This window comes from Podarcis bocagei (genome assembly GCF_964188305.1).
Source record: "Podarcis bocagei genome assembly, chromosome: 4".
Lineage (NCBI taxonomy): Eukaryota > Metazoa > Chordata > Lepidosauria > Squamata > Lacertidae > Podarcis > Podarcis bocagei.
This window is the reverse complement of record NC_138128.1, coordinates 43,273,332-43,288,543: the sequence shown is the minus strand read 5'-3', so window position 1 is coordinate 43,288,543 and position 15,212 is coordinate 43,273,332. Positions and strand designations below refer to the sequence as shown.

Here is a 15,212-nt window from a genome sequence, read left to right as displayed (position 1 = left end):
GTACTTTATGCATGTCTTTGCCATTTTAACTTGTTTACAGATTCCTCCCTTGCATCCATAAACAGTACCCCTGCCAATGGAGAACAACATTATCATGCATCTGAGGAAGTGGACTTTGGTCCACAAAACGTATGCCATAATAAATGTGACAAGACTCACCACTGGGTTGTATTTTTGTTTTTGTTTTGCAACGGAATTACAACCGCCGGCTACTTCTCAACACAGTACACTGTGTTCATTTATTCTTTTGGAGCTTGTCTGTACTTGCGTCTTACGCAGGTGTGTTAGTGAACTGACCATAAATTGCCTTTTTAAAAAAATCCTTAAATGATTGACGGAATACTGAATTCCACAATGGAGGGGAAGAGCTGTAGCTTAGTGGAAGTGGAGCTGCTTTGCATGCAATAAGTTCAATCCCCAGGATCTCCAGACAAGGCTGGGAAAGACTCCCTGCTGAAACCTTGGAAAGCTTCTGCCAGTCAGTGTAGACAATTTTGAACTAGCTGGACCATTGCATTTGATTCAAAGAATCATAGAGGTGGGACCCAAAGGGTCATCTGATTTAGCCCCCAGAAATGCAGGAATCTCAACTAAAGCATCCTTGACAGATGCCCATCCAACCTCTGCTTAAAAACCTCCAAGGAAGGAGAGTCCACAGCCTCCTGGGGTAGTCCATTCCACTGTTGAACAGCTCTTACTGTCAGAAAGCTCTTCCTGGTTCACTCTAAGGGAACTTCCTATGTTCATTCTTGTGGTGCTTACAGAATAGCTGCATCTCATATGCATTGAGCAGTGTTTATTTTCTGGATAGGTAGTTATGGGCTGGTGGGGGCGAGGGTAGAAGAGAAGGCACTAGCATTTTGTATGTAGGGAACAATCAACATGGGTTGGGTCACCAATTGCTACATAACTGTGCATAGCCATTCAAAATATGCCTCGTGGTGTCCAGGGGCAAGCTGCAAATTGAACACCATCCTAAACCTACTAATCCTTTGAACTCAAAGGGAGCGCAGCAGAAAGTAGCAACACACACCTGTAGTCAAGTATCAAGGGTTCAAATACACTGGCAGTCCAGACATGGATAGCAGTAGCCTACATAACCTTTCGGTAGGGCTAAACAAAGAACAGGGTGCTGCTGTGAGCTATTTCCTAGGTCTCTGGGAAAGAACAAAACAGTGTGCTTGTGTGTGAGTTTGCAACGTGGGGAGGTGTCCTCCACAGGCTTATCTGTGGCGTTTAGCCTGTGGTTTCTATCCTAAACTAGGATAGAAAGGGAAGAAGCATCATAACTAGTACCTAGGACCCCACCTTCTTGGAGTTGCAACCTCATCAGATGTTGTGATTGAGTGGTGAAATACAGTGGTGCCCCGCAAGACGAATGCCTCGCAAGACGAAAAACTCGCTAGACGAAAGGGTTTTGCGGTTTTTGAGCTGCTTCGCAAGACGAATTTCCCTATGGGCTTGCTTCACAAGACGAAAACGTCTTGCGTTTTTTGCAAGTTTGTTTCCTTTTTCTTAACACCATTAATACAGTTGCGACTTGACTTCGAGGAGCAACTCATAGAACGCGGTGTGGTAGCCTTTTTTGAGGTTTTTGGTGATTTTTGAAGCTTTTCCAGAACTTTACCGACACCGTGCTTCGCAAGAAGAAAAAACTCGCGGAACGAATTAATTTTGTCTTGCGAGGCACCACAGTATCAGGCAGAAACTGCTGACAGCAACCTGCCTGCCAATGAAGTTGTTAAGCACCTAATATAAAGTAACTGGAAATCAATACACTATAATCACATAATTATACAATGCTGAATGGTATCCGTTTCAGATCCTTTTTGCAATTAAAACCTATTTCTGTGCATTTCAATAAAGAACAATCCACAGAAAACATTTGGGAAGTACAGTACAGTATTCTGTTTTGGGGTCATTTAATCCTTGTTACGTGGACAAGGGTGGCGCTGTGGGTTAAACCACAGAGCCTAGGGCTTGTCAATCAGAAGATCGGTGGTTCAAATCTCTGCGATGGGGTGAGCTCCCGTTGTTCGGTTCCTGCTCCTGCCAACCTAGCAGTTCGAAAGCACGCCAAAGTGCAAATAGATAAATAGGTACCGCTCCGGAGGTACGCTGCTCTGGTTCACCAGAAGTGGCTTAGTCATGCTGGCCACATGACCCAGAAGCTGTATGCCGGCTCTCTTGGCCAATAAAGCGAGATGAGCGCTGCAACCCCAGTGTCGTCCGCGACTGGACCTAATGGTCAGGGGTCCCTTTACCTTTACCTAATCCTTGTTACATGGTAGACAGTGACAGGTGCTACGGGAAACGCTGGTGGGTGGAGCCTGCATTTTCATTTAACTGGTATGAGAGTAAACATGTTTTGCACATCCTAGTGAACCCAAGTGGCATGCCGTGCACAAATTCAGTTACATTCGGTTAATTTGTTTTAATGAATTTTGCAAGTAACTGCAAAACAGGGTAAATCTTTGCTATTTAACCTGTCTGGGAGTATCTCATAGAAATATGCAATTTAGGTGTGGCTTGAAAACATCAAAGTTTTGCTTTTATGGGGTGTTTCAGAAATGTTCATGGTTTTTGATTTCTAGATTCCCTCTCCTCTGCCTCTATACGACACCATAAATGACCCACTTATTTCATAATCACCCCTCCCTCCCTCCCCCAAACTGCATGTTCTGTGCCTTCCTTAAGGGGAAAAATGCTGTGAAAGAATATAGTCAGCATTTTCAAAACTTGTTTGGACAAATTCCAAGTCTGGCAATAGGTTGCTATGCAAATAATGGCATTTCAGTACTAAAAAATAACCCTTATCTATGTTTGTCTAACTTACAAAAGTGTAAGAATGCAAAAATATACAAAGCAATGATTATAGAATAATGGTGATCTAATACTGAAAAAATCTGAACAAGAAAAAGAAAAGCCAACACAAACATACCATAGAAAAATGGTATGGTTGCAACTTGTCTTCAGAATTATTATTCCAAGAATGTATAAGCAAATACACTTTCATCTCATTAGACCTATCAGTCTGTTATTGGAAAAAATAAGTTAACATGGTGGGGGCATTTAAGGGTACTTAAGTTAGCAGCTGTAAATATTTGTGAAACTGACAGAAAATTAATAGTTCTAAACTAAATCTACTGTTTCCCTGTTGCTTTTAAATAAACTCGATATAATCTTTTGGGGGTTAGAAAGAATGTTATATCCCATTACTTTCTGAATGCTTATCAATATTTCCTGCCAAAACCTTTGTGTATTAGGGCACAGTTAGAAAATCTGCATGAAATCAGAATTGGATGATGAGTTAGATTAATAGATTAATATTATTACGAGTTTGGGGTGGAGGGAAGTATATGCAAGAGCCCCTCCTAACCCCTGGATCTAGCAAATGTTAAAATATAAGTCAGGCTAGCTTCCTGTGTGGAGGTGATAGACTTGGTGATGGGCCATGAAGGGAAACAAAGGAAAGTGGATTTGTGTGAGCCCCTTCCTCAACTGGAGAGAGTCTAAGCAATGTTTGATTTCTGTCTGTATCCAAGGCTTCAGAAACAAGACACTTTTGGGGTGTGAACCCCTCTATCGCAGGCTGAGGTTGTATATATGTGTAAATAAACCATATATCATAAAGATACCACCGTCTCCACCCATGGTCCATCATTCCAAATGAAACGCAAATCCTGTCTAAGCGCCTGGAACCCTTGGAATCTCTCAGCACGGTGGTGTGCAGAATATCATCAACAGAGTCCTACATTTCTGTTCTGACTTATCTGTCTTGTGGAGCTTGGTCTAACATCCATGTAACCCTGGCATTGACACTACAGTTGATCAAATGACAGTAAAGTAGTACACCCTTGGTACTTATTTGCCTGCTAGTTTTGGAGGTTACAGATGGAAGGCTGCTCTCAGTTAAATCAGGTTTTGTAATTCCCACATGTGCCTGATGGTGTCATACTAACCTGTGCTTTAATGCTCTAATGTTAATATTAACTAAGTAGCTGGATTTTTATTGTTGAATGAGCAAATTCCAATTATTACATGATGTATTAACCACGTTCCTACATTTTTTTCTTTAAACCCTTATGGGAAGTGACTGAGAAGTGTTTTTAGGCTGCAATACTTTATATATCCTAGGAGTAGGTACCATTGAACTCAATGAGGAATACTTCTCAATAGATATCCACAGGATCACATTGACAGCATCTGCAACCTCCCCTCAAATTTCCCACCTTTATTAATGTTACCTATATTAATTACTTATATTAATTAATTATATAATATAATAATTATATTACATAGATTAATATGACCATATAAATACCTACCTATATTAAATTATTGTAAAAAAATCTAAGCTATCATTCCAGCAAAGGGCAAACAAAGCAGTTTGCACATTCTATCTACCATATAATTCCTTAAAATCAATCACAAAAATTAAGTAAAAATCACAAAAAAATAATAACTCAAAAGCAACCAGAATATGTGATTGCCTTGTGGCTGTGCTTGACTTGGTAGGTTGCAAGTTATAGCTTGACAACCCCTATGATTTTGCAGTTTGGGGTAGAAAGAAAAAAACACACCTGGGAGGTTTGCTAATCCTGTGGTGGACTCTCATATCTCATTGGTGGGCAGAGTTCAGTTTGGTGGTTCACAAGTTTTGTAGGCCTATGTGTGTCTAACCACCTTGAAATAAACAAATTCCTTCCAGTAGCACCTTAAAGACCAACTAAGTTAGTTCTTGGTATGAGCTTTCGTGTGCATGCACACTTCTTCAGATACACTGAAACAGAAGTTGCCAGATCCTTCTATATAGAGAGAAGGTGGGGAGGGGTATTACTCAGAAGGGTGGTGGGAATGGGAGATTGGCAGATAGCTGAGATGAGCCTGTTGACGACTCTTAATGACCTGAAGTCCCCGCAATCCAAGAGATGGCTGACAAAGGTGTGGCTTAATCTTTGCAAAGCAGTTGACTGCCAAAGCAGTTGGCAATTCTTCACCTGCTCCAGTTTCCTTTGTGGTGGGCTTTTATAAGCCCCGGAAGTTTTTTTCTGAGGCCGGTTCAGGAGAACTTAGCCAACACCCTTCTCTGGAATGCTCTGGTCAGGGAGGGCCTGATATCTTCAGCACCAGTTTACAGTGCTTCTTATTTGCCCAGTCCTTTTAACATGTTACTCGTTTAATCTGGTTTTCCTTTTATTTACCTTTTAATATTGTTGCTGCTCTGCCTCTTGCTGTTTTATTGCATCTTTATAGATTGTGCTTTTTTAACCTCAGTGTAAACTGCTGTGGGAGGAACTGTCCAAAAAGCAGCATATGCAGCAATCAAACTCTGCTCCTTGCAGACTCCCCATTTCTGGAGCTAAATGCGTTCAGTCTGCTACCTGGCTTTCTTTGCTTTCTAAAAATAAGTCACAAACAAGGGAACTGACTCAACGGAAGCAGAGTGATTGATGTAAGCAAGAGAAGGTAGATAGGAATCTTAATACCTACAGACAGTACTTTGGCCTACTTATTTCCAGTTCTTGAGGTGTGGTAAGGCATGGAAGACTGACTTCTTTCTTCACCAGATCAGATAATCACCCTACATCCTTTAATTTGCAGGCCAGCAATTGGGACATGACAGGTATTGCTGAAAGAGGTTGCGTGCTTTGATGCTCTGCATTAATTGTGCTATGTAAAAGGTTAGCCTGGATAATTTCAGTACTCCCTTTGGCCACGTGGGTAAGACACAGAGAGGCCAAAGAACAGGAGCAAAAGGAGGAGGAAGACGACTGAAGGCCCCTCCAGACTGGGTGTATTCTGCAACATGTCACTGATGCAATAACAGGGAATTGGTGTTTGATTGTCCACACATCATTTCGCTTTGTTACTTGTCCTGTGATATTCCCCCATGTTATCGCATTATTGCCCTCTGGAGGGATAACTGCACTATCATGTGACAAAAGTGGTTCAAAAAATAAACAAGACAATAAAGAGCTACAGGGTTTTTAGCAGGAAGTTATGGAATGTGCACTGATTGGATATGAAGCAGTATGTCCACCCCAAAACATTTGCAGGTGCAAACAGTATTGAAAACATTACCACATATAGCCTCCCTGACCTTTATGAGCACAGATAATCATGAATGCATAATAAAAAGGATGTATGGATAATGCTCATTTAGGGTTGTTGTTTTGTGTGTGTTCTCAACCAGTCATTAATGTGAAAGTGCAAAGTCGGGTAGGGAGACAAATGTTTGGAGGGTGAATGGAGTAGCATATGAGAAACAGCAATATGACTCGGAGAACTCTGATAATGTTTGAATTACAAAGAACCAGAAGAGGGATAGCGCCCTAACCATTTTGAGCTGTTCCTCTTACTGATTGCCTTTAGAAGGCTATGTGAGAGGGCATGATTTGGTTAAAACTGGGGGGAGTTGGACTGAGGCCATGGGGATCCACATTTGGCCCCCACAGTGAACCATTTTCTTCTTCATGTGCCCCTTCCATGAAAGGTCCAGAAGGTGGCAACATGAGAACGGGCATTTTCTGTGGTGGCTCCCTGTTTGTGGAATGCTTTCCCCAGGGAGGCTTGCCTGGCACCTTCACAACATGTCTTTAGGCTGATTAAACAATCTATGGCATTTTAAATGTGTTTGGGGTATGTGTATTTTTTTGTTTGTTCTTATTATGATGATATATATTTTGTATTTTCATTTTGTCTTTTTGTGCTGTAAACCACAATGTGATCTTCTAATGAAAGGAAGTATAAATATTCAATAAATATTATGAATAATATCTTCCAGATCTGAAGAAGTGTGCATGCACACGAAAGCTCATACCAAGAACTAACTTAGTTGGTCTTTAAGGTGCTACTGGAAGGAATTTTTTTATTTTGACTATGGCAGACCAACACGGCTACCTATCTACTTCCAGATCCATAGTTTTCTTTCTTTCCTTCATTCTTTCTGTTAAAAAAAAGAGTAAGTTTCTAGCATTTATGGAACCTAATATAGGAGGGAAAATGTATAGGCATTATTCTTCACAATCTTTTGCAAGAAACCAGCCTGTTCCACCTTTCAGTGTTTCAGTGTTTTACTTTGTACTCCTCCCTGGAAAAATTCCTGCAGACACCCATGGGTAGTGTAAGTGGATTTCATGACAGGGTCCTCTACCTCTCCACCCATAATTATCAGGCGACATAGGCTGTCCAAACCCAGACAGCTTTTAATCTGCATCTAAAAATGTGAGAGATCACTATATTTTATTTGGGAACATAAGGTTGGCTGTAGTGTTAGCATTTACAGTAATAATATATCACAGGGTTTCAGATGTACTTTTACCAGGCGTACAAAAGTACATCTAAAGTACATATTGTCAGCCCCATTCTGTAATATTTACTCTTAAACTGTATTTAATAGGGCATATTCCAAGTGAATGTGCAGGGAATTGTAGCCTGAGAGGTGCACTTGAAAAGTTAAGTTAGTGAGTTAAGTCAGGAGTGGAGAATCTGTGGCCATCCAGTTGTTGCTGAACTACAATTCCCATCACCCCTGGCCATTAGTCATGCTGGCTGTGGTCAATGAGAGTTGGCTTTCTGGAGGAATTAAACTCTGTGTGTGATGAAGACAGCTCATGTGAACCAGGCCACCTCCATAGGTAAACTGAAGGACCACAATATTGTAACCTGGAAGCTGCCATTCCTTCCCAGCTTGCTTTTCAGAAAAGGTCCCTTGGGGAGAGAAGGAGCGGAGGAAGGAGGAAAAGAATATGAAAAAGAGTGAGGGGACATTATGAGCCCTGCTGGACCAGACACTAGTCTGTCTATTCCAGCTTCCTGATTTCCACAGTGCAGTGGCCAATCACATGCCCTTGGGAAGTATAACCAGGGCGGGAAGGAAACGGACTTCTTCCATTGTTGCAGTCCGAGTTTCAATGTTTGGCATCACCAGGTAGAGTTGAGATTCCTTTAGTAGAAGAAATACCATAAGTATACTGCATTTTACTGCTCTAGAAGGCTTATTTCAATTTATTTCAATGGCCAAACTCAAATATCTCAGGACCAAAGGTGGCCACATGATATCTGCAGCCTTCAAATTGTTTGAGGCAAAGTCTATATTGCACAAAGGCAAAGTTTGAGGCTGCTATATTGTGCTCAACTGCCCCCCCCAACTGTGCAACACTGGAACTGGTACAATCTAAATTTCTAAGATCAGTCCTACAGGTGCCCAAAAACGTTTCCAGTGGAACCCTACACCTAGAAACTGGACTTGTAAGAACTGAGGCTAGAGTGTGGCTTGCCACACTTAATTACTGGCTGAGTCTATCCTTCTTCCTGTATGGCCTTGCTCCCCTAATTATAAAGGACGACTTCTGAATTACTTGGAAATGATCAGTGCTAAACATAACAACAACCCTAGGTTTTACCCCACAAATTTTACTTGACATGGGATACGAAAAAGTAAAAACAAAAACCCCATTAAACAGTGTATGGAAGTTATAGAATGCCAAGTAGATCTAGCCAGATCCCAATTTTTTTTTTTTATCAGTGAAACCAAAAGATACCTTAATTCCCAAAATGCCATATATAAGCAACCCAGAAATACCAAAACAATGAAGGGCCTTCACTTTGGCCCGATGCCAGGCCCTCCCCTCAGCTATCCAGGAAGGCCATTTTAGGAAGGTACCGTATGAGGAGAGGAAATGCCACTGTGGCTCAGGGCAACTAGAAACTACTGAACATGTCTTCTTCCACTGCCAATATTATACAGGTATACGAGTCAGGTCCATCCTGCCAATACTACACAAATTCCCTGGATGGACAGAGCAACTCTATACAGTACCTCCTTGCTACTTCAAGATGCAAACCCAGATGTAATATACTCAGCATTCAGATTTTGCGCTGCCATAATTGACATTCACCAAAGAATGGTTTGGGTCACACACCAGACCTAAACTGAAGGTTCATACGCAAGACCCTCCCTTCTACAGTTACTTTTGCAACTGCTTGCTCTTAACCCTCTAGCTGATTTTAAGTCTATCTTAAATGCATCTCCCCTTCTTTAAGTCACTCATTTTACCCATTTTATCTGTTTTATTTCCTAAATTACTGTGCGTTTCTATTTCAACATATGCAGGTCTGTGGCTGTAATAAAGATGATGATGCAAATTTAAACAACTTTCTCTTTGTTGTTGTTGTTTTTTAATATAGAACGCTTCATGAATTTGTGTGTCATCCTTGCGCAGGGGCCATGCTAATCTTCTCTGTATCGTTCCATTTTTATTTTTTGTATATGTGCTGCCAAAGTGAGAACCTTTGTCGTTGTTGTATCTCAACTTTTGTATTTTCTTATTGCACTTTTCCTTTGTTTTGTGAACACTGACAAACAAATAAGAGAACAGAATGAAACACACACAATTCAGCATGCTATCTGCAGAATTTGTTTCAGAGAATAATGCATGCAATCGTTGGAGAAACCAGGGCTGCTGCAAGTAGGAATACGATATTACTCTGAAAAATGTCCTAGAAAAACTTCAAAAACTCATGCAAACAAGTAGCCAGGAGTAATGTCAATCTAAGACAGAGTCAGTGACATATCTAGGGCATACCCCCCCCCCCGAGAGACACATTGCCAAAATCTGATTTAGTAAACATTGTTTGTGAAGCTCCAGAAATGGGCAGCAAAGATAAGCTTCCATCGTTCTTTGGACTTGGTTGCAAACCTTGCAAAGCCCCTTTTGGTCAACAAAATAGTATGAGAAACAGTTGCTAGATTTATCATTTTTATCATGTGCAGAGACTGGCACAGATATTTTGTTAATATAATTGCATCATGCTGAGGGTTTTTAGGAAATCCCTAATCTCCTGACAGAGCTAGAGATGGAACTCTGGGAATGGTATTTCTGTAAGAAAAGGGCTCTCCTAACAACTCTCAGTACCCTTAACAAGCTACAGTTCCCAGGATGCTTTGGATAAAGCCATGACTGTTAAAGTAGTACAGTACTGTAGTGCTTTAAATGTATGGTATGGAAGCAGTCTTAGTCTAATGAAATGTTAACTTCAGTAAGATTTTGATGGCCAGAGAGGGACAAAAATATTGAGTGGATAAAGGATCTTAGTGCCATGGGTTTTTTCCCTTTAGCTTTCTTTCTAAATGAAGGAGAGTATGTGGATAGGCTGTTGAGTCTGAATTAGGTATGCATAATATGTATGGAAAAGAATGTGGTGTGGCTGGCTGGCTGTGGATATGACTTTGGCCAGCCCTCTGTGTGCATGGGGTCCCTGGAAGGTTAGCTATGAAGGAATGCAGCCCTTGGGTTGAAAAACACATCTCCATCCTTGAACTGTCATATGCCACAAATGGCAAATCATAGGCGCCATGTTGTCAGTTATCTGTTCCTCCTGTCCATGGGAGAAGTTAACCTGTGACATAATAGAGCCATTTGATTACCTATAAAGTTTTATATGGCCCAGGACCTCAATACCTTAAGGACTGCCTCTCTCCATCCAAACCAAGCCAGATCCTGCGATTGTCATCCAAGGCCCTTCTCCATGTTCTCCCTCCCCAAGGGGTTGACAACACGAGAATGAGCCTTTTCTGTGGTGGCTCCCTATCTATGGAATGCTCTCCCCAGAGAGTCTTGCCTGATGCCAGGTGAAAACATTCCTCTTTACCCAGGCCTTTGACCATTAAACAAGCTATGGCCTTTTAAATGTGGGGGGATTGTTATTATGATTCCCCCCTGTGATTGTTTAATTGCTTTTATTACTATGTGATAGAAATTAGGTTTTTAATGTTGTACACTGCTGTGGGATAAAGGGCAGTATATAAACTGAATAATAAAAATAAACTAATAATAAACAGTTAACTGGACAAATAGTTTCCCTAGTATGATAGGTTGTCATTCAGAAGTGGTCTAAAAATTACCACAGAAATGTTAATTTAATTCATGCCTTTAGTTTTTGCTAGAAACAGTTCCTAAATACCTTGTGGTATATATTGGGATTTACCGGTAATTAATCTGTATGGAAACGCAGAAATACCTACACAATAATGGAATTTCAAGCAAAACTATTGGCTTACACCATCTAAGACCCAATGTTTCAGCTGAGAAAAATAACAGATCGGGGAAAAGAGAGCCTTCATTTTGTTAGACAGGAAACGGTGCCATTTGGTGACTCCTTATGAGCATTGTCCTGGAGCTAAAGTAACCTCATGATCCAGACAAGTATAACAAGTGTAACCGTTTCTAGTGGATGCAGGATATCAAAGCAGTGTCAGGAGCATACGTGGAACAAAATGAATTTAAGCACAGAAAGTAGTCATAAAAAGGATATAGCTATACCAGTCAATTATATACATTTTGCTGTAATGAGGTATGAATATCCGAAGACTAGCCTTGACCAGACCATGAACTGCTGAAGATGTGGAATGGTGGGGTTTGGGATCATGGTGGCTCCTGACCTTCACATATTTAAACAAAATTTAGGTTGAGGGCCATAGCTCAGTGGTAGAGCATCTGCTTTGCATGCATAAGTTCTCAGGTGACTCCTGCCTGTAAATGAGAATATACCATAGCTTCCTACGTGCCTAAAATTGGAACAGAGCTTATTCCCACACAACCCCATACTCCCATTCTAGGAGGTAAACTGTGTCTACTACAAAACCATTTTTCAGTACGTACTGTATTGTGATCTGTTTGAGAAGTTAGATACAGTTCTGCTGTAGATGTAATGCCTTCCACAGCATATTTGAGAAACTTGCTTGCTTTTGGACCACAAATTGTAATTTACAAGCATGCAATTTGTGAGCACTGTGACTGTAGTAAGAAAAATAAGTACAGCATTAGGAATGGTCATGGCTGTCACCTTTACTACAGTATGAAGCAATAAGACTTAATGGTTTTCCAGCTCCCACAAGGCCATGTGAGTCATCTAGGTCTACTTTGCTAAGATTACATGTTTTTCTAAGACAATTTTGGTTGTTCCATCCTACTCTAACACACCTTAACAAGTAGAATTGTAGACTATAATTATTATTTTCTATGTTTATTTTTCAGGGATTTATTAAGGAGTGTGTGTTTGTGTAAAATGGTGAATACATCTATGCTCTAAATTTAAAATGGTTTATATAATCATCAACTTACCCTGGCAAGGGAACTATAGCTCTGTGGGGGAGGGATAGACAGCTTAGAGTTTGTGCGAATTACAATTTCCAGGATTATCTGGGAGAAGCTGCAAAAGTTAAACTGCTGTAAAACTGATAATTTTACTAAAATGCCACTACTGGGTCTATAGCTTGGTCTAGGCATTAGATTTTGGCCTTTTGGTGGTTCCCTGAACTAAATTCTGTGCTTCTGAATCCTGGAACTTGGATCTATTGTCATAACTTTTTCTGAAGCACAGTTTGAACTGGTGCATATTTACTGATTTGCACTTATATGATGGTAGTTATGTCAAGGCAGTTATGGTTCTATTGGTTTGTGTTTTTGCACGTAGTTGCTCTTGGAGTGGTGTGGACAAAGCTGATCCGCATGGAATTCTGAATGTAGCACCAGCATTTATACAGTCACTTTATCATAGGAAGCTGCCTTATACACAGTCACACCACATAGCTCAGTATTGTCTGCAATGGCTGGAAGTGACTCTCCAAAGTTTTAGACCCAAGTCTTTCACAGCCCTATCTGGGACCTTCTGCATGCGAAGGAGATGCTCTGTCAGTGAGCCATGTCCCTTCCTTTGCATAATGGCAGTCATTGCTGAAAATCAGCACAGATTGATTCAGAGAACCACAAAAGTTACATGGTAAGAAGTTTGAAAGAATCGGGAGTTTTAAACTATTATACTTTTAAGAGAGGCTGCTCATAGCTCAACAAAACGATGTCAAGAGTCTTGCAACTGTGGGGAGTTTGTAATGCAGACTCCACCTGCTGTAAATGTCTGGCCCATTAGGTTTGCAATCCTATACGCACTTACCTGGGAGTATGTCTCAATGGGATTCACTTCTGAGTAGACACATATGGGATTACGATCTATGAAGCGTGGCAGGTTACATATTGCTGGAAAAGAGGAAAAGCTTCATCAAAAAAGAGAATAAAAGAGAAGAACAAATTGCATCAGATTTGAAATAGAAATACAATATATTTCACCATAATGGAGAAGACTAAACAGGTGACTTGCACGGCTGCTCAGGTGATTCTTTATCTTTATCTTTCTTTATCTTATCAGACTTGACCCCAATAATCCTTCAAATAGAGAACTCTTTTAGGCTGAGGGCTGCCCTCTGTAATGGAGGATGCAAAGCCCTCTTAGGCCTAGGAGTTGGGTCACAGCCTGCTTTGAGTCTGCCTGGATTCAAAATGCTTTTGTCATTTTCCTGTCAGCTGCCTCATCTCTCTGCAAGCCAAAAAAAGCCAAACTTTGGGCTAGGGTAACAGACTCCTTTTTACACAGGTGAGGGCAGCTACCCTTGGCAGTAAATGACACTCTGAGCAACACCATTTTCTACCGAAGGATCGTGGGACATAGTTTTTTGTCTTCAGGTCACTTGGTCCCTCAGCAGGAAGTGATGTTCCACACAGTATTTACAGTTAAGGAGAGGCCTAGCGAGGAAAGGAGCCCTCAGCTGTCAACTAGTCCCTTCCCCAAGTCAGGTTTTTTGACTTGAAGAAGGTTGGGTAACTGGTAAGGAAGGAGGGAGTAAAATAAAATAAAGTATCAGCTGGGCATGTCAGGTGTTCATATTTAATGTTTCAGACAGGGCCGGATTTAGGTTTGATGAGGCCCTAAGCTACTGAAGGTAATGGGGCCCTTTATATGTCCAGCTATCCTTTGTCAACAACAAATTGTCACTGTTTTTTTGGTTGAATATATGCTATATGATAATTTATGGACCTAATAGGTATCTAAAGCCATTTGCACAAGTTGTCATGTAACCAGTCCATGCAGAATGTTGAAATGAGCAAACCAGCGATATTTTAGGGAGCAGGCGGGGCCCATTATTTACATCATAGGAGCCTACACAACACAAAACACAGTTGCTGTATGTAGGTTTTATTTTATTTGTTTCTTATCTTATATTTTGGAAATGTACATCCCGTTTTCCCCCCTTTAATTTTTTTGGGCCCCCCCAAGAGAGTGGGGTCCTAAGCTATAGCTTGTTTAGCTTATACGTAAATCTGGCACTGGTTTCAGAAATGCTCAAATGTCCAAAAAGCTTAATTTGTTTTCAGGGCAGTTTGTGGAAGGTGCTCATTATAGAGTGGGCTTGCTGCATTTCTGCAGTTGTGATTGCTGCCTGCTGAGTTCAGACTGAGCTATATTTAGATGAATGATGTGGGTGGTAAAAGTGACACCCAGTACTGTAGGAAACAAGCCTCCTCACGTGTATTCTCGGCAGCCTTCCAGGTAATCATTCTTACCCACAGCTACAAATACTGGGTAGGACTTGAAGTGTGGAAATTAGGTTTCCAAATATATAAAAAAATAAAAAAAATCAATCAAAAAGGTGCTCAGTGATGTTGCGGAGTGGGCATGGGTCAGGGATAAAGCACTGACACTTATTTCACAGCAGGGATGATAACCATCTACTGGGATGCTATTTTCCAATTATCTGCATGCCAAATAAATAAACTCTTCTCAGAAAGGAACCCAGGAGGTAAGCTAAGCAGAGGAAGATGTTTGTTAAATTTGCATGCCTGGCTCATGCAAATTTGCAAAACTGCCACTTTTGTTTGAGGGGGAAAACAACCCAAAAACCCAAACTTTATTATGACCAATCAAATGCCACCAAATATTGAGCAAGCTTTGGAGTCCACTGGAACTCTTCGTCAGGCTGGATGTGAAGTAAAGTGGGGTGCTGGTGTGAAAAAAGGTAGTTTGATATTGGAGCCATTGGGCTTTGCTTAAAAGCTTATTTTGATTGTGGCTATGGGGCTGTCATGAAGAGCAGCCGCACTACACCGTCAAATGCGCCACCCCATTTATTAATATTTGCCTCTGTTCTGTTGAGGGTCCTTTAGGATTTGCTGTGTCCAGTTTATTTCTCTTGGCATCTGGAAATTGTTTTACTATGAGTTTTCTGTCTACCTGGGATTGAATGAGGGATGCTATCTGCCTCTGATGCCAGGAAATCTGAGGCAATGTAGTATTCTGAGTTCATAAGCACTAATAAGTACTTTTAATGATTTTTATGCCCACGAACAATATTCAGGAAACAAAGAAATTAAAAG

The 15,212-nt window shown here is 40.9% G+C and overlaps 2 protein-coding genes across 15 annotated transcripts in view; one reads left to right on the top strand and one right to left on the bottom strand.

Annotated features, from left to right (window-relative positions):
* Window positions 1-13,624, bottom strand: part of GPR148 (G protein-coupled receptor 148) — a 106,636-nt gene extending 93,012 nt beyond the window's left edge. For 8 of the 13 annotated variants that reach the window (XR_014007394.1, XR_014007395.1, XR_014007396.1 and 5 more), the window contains exons 1-2: window positions 13,131-13,621; window positions 12,958-13,040 (exon numbers count right to left, since the gene is read on the bottom strand). Coding sequence is in view for 1 of the 13 variants with exons in the window: in XM_081191123.1 (XP_081047249.1) it covers window positions 12,958-13,040; window positions 13,401-13,482 (165 nt within the window). In the remaining 12 variants the exon portion in view is untranslated. Of the gene's footprint in view, window positions 1-9,047; window positions 9,361-12,957; window positions 13,041-13,130 lie in introns of those variants that run through there. The other 5 variants (XR_014007393.1, XM_081191122.1, XR_014007402.1 and 2 more) reach the window with 4 other exon arrangements.
* ARHGEF4 (Rho guanine nucleotide exchange factor 4) overlaps window positions 1-15,212 on the top strand; it is a 155,895-nt gene that overhangs the window by 30,268 nt on the left and 110,415 nt on the right. The window lies entirely within an intron of this gene.